Genomic DNA, 9,831 nt, shown 5'->3' with positions numbered 1-9,831 from the left:
GGATGTATTTCTTCATCCTTAAACCCCTTATATTCTTGAGTGAGCACAAGGTCTAGTTTTAGTTTTAAACTGTATCTCAAGCTTAAAGAGAAACACTTTACTTAGCCATTATTTATAGTGTATCCATAATTCAGAACACTTACGTCCTCATTTTTCTTGATAATACATGCTATATTGTCTAAAATTATAGGATATGATCTACGGATATCTCTTTAAAAGTCTAACCTGTAATGTTATCTTCAGTTATACAATGGTATGTGCGTTATTTTCTTGTCGAAGTTTCTTTCTTTCTTCTGCTTCTCCTTCATATTCACTAAAGTAGCGCTTTCGAATCCTTTAACGAAAAAGATAGTACTTAGTTAAAAGACATTACCATATTTTAAGGCAATATTTATATTTACTTAATATTTCCAGAGGATTAAGATCTAAATTAGAGTCTTCATGTGACAACGTAGCATAAGCACTCAATCATAAGGTCAGTTTGGACCACAAGGTTGGTGGCTCAAACTCACACACTGCTCCTTGGAAACCCTATTTAGGGTCACTATAAGTCAGAAAATTACTCAATGGCACTTCATAGCAACAAAGATCTAAATGGAGTCCTGGTGTGATGCTGTAGGATAAGCACTAGACTGCTAACTGAAAGTTCACTCCTAAGAGTGAGTTGGAACCAACTCCATGGAACTTAACAAAATTTAAATACATATGTATTGAAACGCAAACTTTCAAGAGGCATGGAACACATTAAAATTTGTGTTTTGTTTCTCTGTAGAAATTAACACAGTTATCATACAATAGTTGGAAGAAGAAGTAAATGGTATAGTTAGTTACATCATAGGAAGAATTTAAATTTGGACAACTTATTTAGATTTTTTTTAAAACAGGTTTATATAATAAGTTGGGTTTTATTTATTTTAAAATATAGTAAATTTTCTCTTCTAGTTTTGGTAAGCTCTGGTAGCATAGTGGTTATGAATTGGGCTGCTAATCTTATGGTCAGCAGTTCAAAACTACCAGCAGTTTCACGGGGGGAAAATGAGGGTTTCTGTTTCTGTAAAGATTTACAGCCTCAGAAACTCTATACACGGTTGCTATGAGTTGGAATAAACTCCATGGCACATAAACACCACCACCACTAGTTTTACTAATTGTCACTTTCTATTAAAAAGCACAGCAGTTTAAAACTTTCTGGGTGTTTTCCAAGTAATTCATCCAGCTGCTAAATATAATTTCAATAACTAATGCTTTTTCTTTTGTTGTGGTGTTTGGGGAAAAAAGCTCACCTCAATTATGACAAAACCAGCAATTGTGGGTTCAGTTTAGCATCTGTTAATGTATTTCAAATACAAAAAGAAAATAATTTCTTAAATGTCACATAACGAATTTTTCCATGCTTTTCCAAAGTAGTATTAAAAATTTCAACTTGAATAATTACTACTTTAAATACTAAGTATTGCAAAACATTTTCCCTAACTGGCTTCCCCACCCTCACCCCTTCATGGTTTGTCTGAGATATCTTTCCTCAAAGTATTAATTTATATAGTGTGAGGCATTAAACAACCAGAGTAAATTCTAGCGTGTACAAAACAAATGTATACCAAGTAGCAATCTTTATGTACTACTTATGAGCAGTTATTTTTATATGTGTCATTTATCATTGTCTGATCTGTACATGAAATAATAGTAAACAATGGTAGATGATAACCCCGTTTCCTGAATAGCCGGAGTAGTAGATCATGTACACAATCCAGTTGTTGAAGTAATTTACCAAGATCTAAAATTAGAATAATGAGTCCATAGCTTTTCCCAAGCTCTAGTAGCACATGAGTCATCAGGGAGCCATTTGCACCCGCCCCCAGCTCCCCTTATTCACTGACTTTTGTTTAACAGACAATGCCATTTTGACCTGCCCATCAGTCCTGGAAGAGTCTGGTTCTAGTATTCATTGGTTATGAAGTGGAGAATGTGATCTGTTATTGTGAGCATAGAGAAGACAATGCTATAGTGGAACAGTAATAGAATTGTTCCTGCTTCCTATACCATTTCATGTGGAGGAAATGTTTGTTTTTTTAATAATTAAGTTCCCATATTATTGCACTTGATAATAATAAATAGGTATAATCTTTAAGCAAACCAGCAACATGTTATGAAATTCCTAATCCAGTGTCTTGCATTCTAATATGAACAGGAGACACACTTCTCCTGGCTGTTGGTTTGAAGTCCTCTGTGATTTTTAGTACCAAAGCAGTTATCGCTGACAGTCTATCATGAACCAGGTCTTAATTTGCTCTTGTCACTAAGATGCTTGTTTAAGATATTCACAGAAGTTGCCAATACTTTCTGAGATTCAGAAACAGCCATGAGTAAAACTATGAAATTTCAAAACATTGACTTTAAGTTCAAAGCAATTCAATACCTTCTGAAAAAGGACTTTAAAAAATAATAAAGTACAATGGTGGCCACCATATTATTATAAATGTCCACTGTATTTTGTGATCTGTCAATGAAGCGTTAATACAAGAGGGCTTCAAAAAGTTTATGGAAAAATGTAATGAAAAGATAATGAAATTTTTCCATGTACTATTTGAAGTCCCTTCATATATAACAATGGTGAGGATAGCATGGGACACAGCAGCGTGGAACCAATAGTGTTTTCTTCTACTGTACATTGGGTTGCTATGAGTCAGAACCAACTCAATGGTTCCTAACAACAACAACAATACATATAAACCAAAGACCATGCGCCACCAACAGAATAATTCATTTAAAACATGATAGCAGAATGTGATCGAAATAATTTAAAAAATAATAATAATAACCTAGCATTTTCTTATTGTTGTTGTTAAATGTCATTGAGTTGGTTCTGACTGATAGCAGATTTGACCAAGGACCTTGAAGTTAGCAGTCTAGTGCTTATTCTACAGTACCACACCAGGGATCCATTCTCTTACTAGGGTTTTAAAAATATGTCTATACTTACTGAATTGTGATAACAACAACAACAGCTGCGAGGCTCACGGCAGAAACAAAAGCAACTACAGCTGCTAAAGCGATTTTTGATAAATCACTGTCAATAACCCTCTGAGTCTTCATAGATTTTTCCCCACATCGTTCACCGAAGTAATCCTGATGGCATCTGCAAGCAATCCACAATTAAAAATTACAATCACTAAAAACATTCCATTTATTTTACACTTACTTTCCAGGTTATCCACCACCATTTAAGTCTAATATTATTTTTTAAAAAGTCATGCCCAATGTCTGTATTACGGAATCATGAGACACAGAATGCATTCTAATCAACAATCTGTTAGTGTAAGAACAAGTTCAGATTAGTTTGGGTGTGATATTCCAGGAAGACACACGTTGTCATTCTCTGTGCTCTTTTTTATGACTATCTGATGAGTTCAGTAACTTGTTAGCACTTAAAAATTCCACTAGCATTTAGTGCACTAATAGTAGTGAGAGTTGTGTTTTTTTTTTCTTCTTGGGAAAGAGAAAAGAAACCTTCACACATAGTTTACCAGGGGTCAGCAAACTATAGGCTACTTGTCAAATCTGGCCATATGCCAATTTTTGTTTAATGGCATTTAACAATAACAGCAACAAAGTTAAGAATGGAGTTTGGTGATTCCAGAGTATTAGCACTGGACTACGAATCACAACGTCAGAGGTTCAAGCCCACCAATCACTCCATGGGAAACAGATTAGGCTTTCTATTCCTGCAAAAGTTTTAAAGCTTTGGAAACCCTACACAGGGTCAATATGAGTGGAAACCGACTCCACAGCATTTAACAACAAATAACAACAACACTCAGAATGTGTTTTACATTTTAAATAATTACATTTCATTTGTCCATTTGTTGTTGTTGTTAAGTGCTATTGAGTTGGTACTGACTCATAGCGACCCTGTATAGGGTTTCTAAGTAGTGGCTGGTGAGCTTGAACTGCCAATCTTGCTGTTCAAAGTCATCTTGCAGTCTAGCGCATTAAGTCACATTGCCACACCAGGACTCCTCATTGTCTTTAAAGGTAGGTAAATAGTCTTGACCCATGAAGCTTAAAATATTTACTATCTGGTCCTATAAGGAAAAGTTTGCTGACTCTTGTATATATATTGGAAATATAGTTCTCTGATGCTCAGAATTGCAGACATAGTGCCAGAAATGTAAAGTTTTTGCATAATTTAGAGAAACTCACTTGCAAGTTACTACTGTCAGATGCTCTATGTATTTGCATTCTCCGTGAATGCAGAAATTTTGGAATTCTGCATCGCATGGTGTTTTCTTCTTCCGGTTTCTTCTGTTTTTTCCATTTTTGCCACCTTTTCTCTTTCTTTTCGGTTTGTTTGAAGTCTTTTCACTTTCTGTTTTGTTTTGGGGAGGTTTAACTACCTGTTCAACTGAAAACAAAGAAACAGAAATTCATGGCAACAGTCTTCATTTCAAATGTCATGTTGAAAACAGGAGAGAAAAAAGTCAACACAGTGAGAGCTCATGACAATAATGGCCACGTTTGGGCACATGATTTTACAAGCTACAAATACAAGAAATGTGGCATTTAAAAATCTGAACCCTTTTTATATTCTCTGAGCACAGACGTATATTTTTTAATAGATTTCTACCGTTATAACTATTATATTTGCTGTTGTTGTCATGGATAACAGGAGATAGTATCTAAGAAAATCCCTGAATATTTTTTAAATATCTAGAATTGTAATACATACTAAGTTCTTGGTAATGAGTGTTAATGTGATGAGCCCAAATCAGTTTTATGTACTACTATCCATATGATATACAGTCCTGGTGTGGCACTGTGAGCTAATGCACTGGACTACAAGGTTGGTTTGAACTGCAAGGTCGGTGGTTCAAACTCACCAGCTGCTCCTCAGAAACCCTATACAGGGTCACTATGGGATGGAACTGACTCAACGGCACTTAAAAGCAACAACAACCACATGATATAGAGTCCTGGTGTGGCACTATGATTAGTGCTGGATTGCAAGGTAGTATAGTGGTTATGAATCGGGCTGTGAACTACAAGGTCAGCAGTTCAAAACTACAGGCTGTTCCGTGGGAGAAAGACGAGGCTTTCTGCTCCCCTAAAGATTTACAACTTCGGAAACCCTGTACAGGGTCACTATGAGTCGGTTCCGACTCCACGGCACATAACCACCACCACCACTAGTTACTCAAAGCAGAACTGGAGAACCAGGAATTACAAATTAAATTGAGTCAATTTTCTCTAACTCCCAGATTACAACAGTTTATAATTATAACTGAGCATTATAAGTATACTTTATAATTACAAGTAATACATCCCAGGTTGTTGATTTCTGTAGCCAGTCTATTTGAAAATAGAAATCTAGAAATAAATTATTCAATGTTTCAGAAACTCTGAAACCTTTAGCCTGTATTATAGTCATATAAGGTGTAGTTTAGCCACATATGGAAAGGGAAGGAGTTTCCATGTTTGTTACACTAATCTCTAAATATGCTTATTGGAGAAAATATCTAGCAAACAGTCCAGTGAAGAGAGAAAATTTCAATCGTTAACAGTCTCATCAGTCATAAGTGTCATACAGCACCCATTAACTAGAAAGCCTTAGAAGCATAATGAAGACTAATATGGAAATCAAAGATTGAACCCATCTAACGAAGAAAATAAGGAGCTCTGGTAGCATAGTGGTTACGAATCGGGCTGCGAGTCGCAAGGTCAGCAGTTCAAAACTACCAGCGGTTCCGCGGGAGAAAGATAAGGCTTTCTGCTCCCGTAAAGATTTACAGTCTCAGAAACCCTGTGTAGGAGTCGGAACCGACTCCACGGCACATAACAACAACAACAACGAAGAAAATAATAAATAGTATGAATACTTAGTTGTTGTTGGTAGGTGCTGTCAAGTCAGTTTCAACCTATAGTAACCCTATGCACAACAGAATAAAGAAACACTGCCAGTCCTGTGCCGTCCTCATAATTGTTGTTACATGATCACGTGAGCGCTAAAGTGCCGCCGTACACATTAACTCCATGGACATCAATCTAACAATGTTTCCAAGGATTGCAATGAACATTTTCACTCCATTTTACAAGGCATTGCAATACACTAACAATTATTTGGCATATTTTAAGAGTTAACAACTTGAAACATTTTTAAGGGTATGGTTCTAGAAACCTTGGTGTTCTATATGAATTATCAATGGGACTCTTCCCCTCCTCACAGAATAGCACAAGATCACATGGAAGAAGGAAGTGAAGTAGAGGATTCATCAAAGCTTTCCCACCTGACATTTATCTCAGTCACTGGCTCTATGGTACCCACCTGCTCTCCCTGAAATCTAGACATAGGGAGAAGGTCAAGGAGGCCAGGGTCAGGAAAGAAGAAGCCATAAAGAGCTTTTAAGTCATAATTTTTCTGCCTTTATAGTGGGTGTTCCTAGTATATTTAGATATGATTTATTGATGACTTTCTGTGCCCTCAAACTCTAAAGCAGTATAAGAGTAATGGACAATATGGGTCTTTTATTTAAATACCCTCATTTTTTAAGCAAATCCTCTTTAAAAGATCTGTTAACAACAAAAGAGAAACTAACAAATAGCATTTGAAGTTAAATGGTGGTTTTAGCAACATAAAACATATGCACATTTGTTCTTTTCTAATAGGTCTAGAAGGTTAAGTTTATCATCATCATCATCATCACCAGTTTCTCAATACCTAGTACTCAATGGCTAGCATCCAATTTCTCCTGCCTCTTTACTTTATTTTGTTTCTTTGTTTGTGTTAAAAAGCAGTTATTTGATGATAGAGGAAATAGATACAGAAACTAGCACACGAAGTAAATAGGAGTAAGTAGTCCATGCCAACATTGCTCAAAATTGAGTAGGTCGATACCAATATTGTTCATAATCGGGATCATGTGGCAGAATAGGAAAAAGCATGGTATCTGGAATCAGTGTATAGTTTTAATTCCAGTTTAACTGCTGGCTAGCTATGAGGCCTTGGGCAAAATGCAATAATTTTTTAAGCTTCAGTGTTCTTACCAAGGAGCACTGGTAGTGTAGTGGTTACAAATCAGGATGCGAACCTTAAGGTCAGAAGTTTGAAACTACCAGCCACTCCACAGGAGAAAGATGAGGCTTTCTGCTCCCATAAAGATTTACAGTCTCGGAAACCCTGTGCAGGGTCGCTATGGGTCGGAACGGACTCAACGGTACTTAACAACAGTGTTCTTACCTTTCAAATAAGGACAATACCTACTTTACAAAGTTGTTATGAAGGTTAGACTTATTTGACATAAAACAATTGGGAAAACTAGAGGATGTGTCCACATAGAGTTCTTTCCATTTCAGTATGTAGCTTACCCAATGGAAATGTAATAGATGTACACACAAGAAAGTCACTATAAAATCTATAGAGGCTTTTCTTTTGAAGTAGTTTTGCTCATACAAACTCCAACCTCATTGGTTACATTTTGACTTTATCCTTTACTCACCTCTGATTGAATCATCCACAATATAGCCGGATATCTGTGGTTCATTATCATACTCTTCTGAATACTCATAGTCAGTCCCTGAGGACAGTTCACCCCCAGAAGGCATTTCACTCACTGGGGAAATCTCACTTCCTGATGATAGCTCACTTGTTGAGGTCACTGTCACCTCCAACTCATCTGTACTGTGGTCCCCAGAAAATGGGTCCTCTTTCCCAAAGTCGGTGTCTTTGAGGTCTGATCCAGTAGCATAATGCCCTGAGGGAGAAGGAATGGAGGAGGAAAAGAGAAGGTAAAGCAAGGCTCCTTTCTTTCCAGTCAAGTGTATTTAGAAGAACTGTTTATCTTCTGATATCAAAGCACTTATTGCACATGTCCTATTGTTTGTGATTGAGTCACTTATGTAAGCAACTTTACATTTCGCCAACAAGCAAAGTCAGCTATTCCAACTACAAAGTGTCTTTTATCAAGGCTGTCTTTTCCACAGTCTACATCAATTTCCATACTTAAAAGAAGTACTGTCAACGAAGCAAATCCATCAAATGCAGTTACTTAGCAGAGAATGGCTAAAAATTCCTGTCTCTTCACATACCCAGTGCATTAGTCTTTGCTGGAATAATACTCTGACCCATTTCATTAATTTTTTTTTTAAAAAAAAAACTTTTTCTTGGGAATCAAGTAAATAGTTACAGAAGAATCATCCGTGTTACATTCAACAAATCATATAGACTTCATTTCATTTCAATGATTGCGATCTTCTCAATGTAACTTCACTTTTCCCACTTCCTCCCTGTTGTTTCCATTCAGAATTTCGTCCGTAAATCAATGTTGCCCTTTTGATTTCAAAGGATTGACCGTTCCATGGTGTGTACATATACTTCACTAGTGTTGCAGCTCCCGCTATATACCTTTCTACTGCCTGCTGAAAATTGAGTCATGAGGGTAAGTTCAATTCTAAGCCTGAAGAGTGAATGCGGACCTTAGCATTTGGTTCCTCCAGTCTACCTCATTTTAAAACAGAGGTTCTGTATTTAAATTATTAGATTTACTTAACACAGCCACATATGTCAAAAAAAAAGAGAGTATGTATATGAAATGGGAAGTATTGGAGTGGCATTGTAGGATAAGCACTAGATGAAAAGGTTGGTTTGAACTGCAAAGTCAGTGGTTCAAATACAAGTCCCTCAGAAGCCCTATACGGGCTTGTTATGAGTTGGAACCAACTTGACAGCACTTAGAAACAACATATGAAATGCAAAAGTAATATAAATAGTAGTTGATATAAGGCTTATTATTGTTTTATTACTGTTGTCATAACATAAAAAAGAAACTGGGTATTCGTTCACATTTGGGGCCTAGATAAAGACCCTCCTTTCTCTTTTAGCTCTCAGTGAATCAGCATCAAGAGTGGAGTTTTCAACCTCTCTCTGGGACACTGTGAGACCTTCCTACAGAAGGTGAAACTAGTCACTGAAGAGGAGATGGAGACTATAAGGCAAGAGGCAGCACTAGGGGGTCAGCACCTCACTTCTCCACTCACCTCTCTACACCTCCGTTTCTCTTATCTGTATCTCAAAGGTCTCCCTCAGCTGAACTAACGTAAAAAGAATTTTCTCAGTAACCCTCGACCGACCTGGCCAGGAATGTCTAACACATTTCTTTTCCTTCTAGGGGCGAGGTGCAGAGATCGCCTTCCCTGGAATAGAATCGGGGGCGCTAGAGGGTGCTCTTGGTGAAGCAACAAAAGTCAGAGATAACAGCTTTTGCTTGCCCTGCGAAAAGCACCAGGCAGTTCAAAGGCAGGATGTCCTCACCTGAGCCAAGGATCAACAGCGAAAGCACCACGGGCGCCGGCAGCTGCAGCGGACTTCTCATTGGTCCCTCCGGGTGGCGGCGTCTCGGTCTCTGGGGCAACTCCGACCCGAGCGGAGAGAAGGAAGAGGAACAGGAGAAAGAGGGAGAGGGGACTGGGAGTATGAGATGTGCTGGAAGGTCCAGCAGAGCTCTGGGCAATGGATGTGCGCCTACACCTTGCCTAGGGATCTCTCGGTGGCGACTAGGGTGCAGGCACCAAGGTGTGCGAACATTCCATAGGCGCGGCCCGCACCTGTGGCTTTATAGCAAGCAGCCTCCGGCTGAGCCAGGGCGGGGAGGGAGGCTGGGTCTAAACGTCACGGCTCGGTCCGTGGGTGGGGGCAGTAGGCAGCCACAGAAGAGGTTACTACCTCAAAACCACACACAGATGGCAAGAGCCCCATTTCCGTTCCTCCAGTGTGGGGAGCCACTGGGAGGAAATGAAACTTTTAACCTGTTGCTTCACACATACTCGATCCATATTCTAGGG

The 9,831-nt window shown here is 38.2% G+C and overlaps 1 protein-coding gene across 1 annotated transcript; it reads right to left on the bottom strand.

Annotated features, from left to right (window-relative positions):
• Positions 1-243: 243 nt before the first annotated feature.
• On the bottom strand, positions 244-9,362 carry LOC102823509 (amphiregulin-like). The gene is made up of 5 exons (XM_006871597.1): positions 9,302-9,362; positions 7,491-7,745; positions 4,201-4,402; positions 2,981-3,136; positions 244-334 (listed from the first exon to the last, which is right to left on the bottom strand). The coding sequence occupies exons 1-5, from the start codon at positions 9,360-9,362 to the stop codon at positions 244-246; spliced, it is 765 nt and encodes a 254-aa protein (XP_006871659.1).
• Positions 9,363-9,831: the final 469 nt, after the last annotated feature.

Source organism: Chrysochloris asiatica, unplaced genomic scaffold, assembly GCF_000296735.1.
Source record: "Chrysochloris asiatica unplaced genomic scaffold, ChrAsi1.0 scaffold00169, whole genome shotgun sequence".
In the NCBI taxonomy this organism is placed as follows: Eukaryota; Metazoa; Chordata; class Mammalia; order Afrosoricida; family Chrysochloridae; genus Chrysochloris; species Chrysochloris asiatica.
This window is presented reverse-complemented; position numbering and strand designations above follow the sequence as displayed.

Coding starts and splice junctions, on each gene's coding strand:
- LOC102823509 (XM_006871597.1), bottom strand. CDS start 9,362: ATGAGAAGTCCGCTGCAGCTGCCGGCGCCCGTGGTGCTTTCGCTGTTG. Junction 4,403..7,490: donor TGTGGATGATTCAATCAGAG/GTGAGTAAAGGA, acceptor CTTTGTTTTCAG/TTGAACAGGTAGTTAAACCT. Junction 335..2,980: donor GTTGTTGTTATCACAATTCA/GTAAGTATAGAC, acceptor TTTTCGTTAAAG/GATTCGAAAGCGCTACTTTA.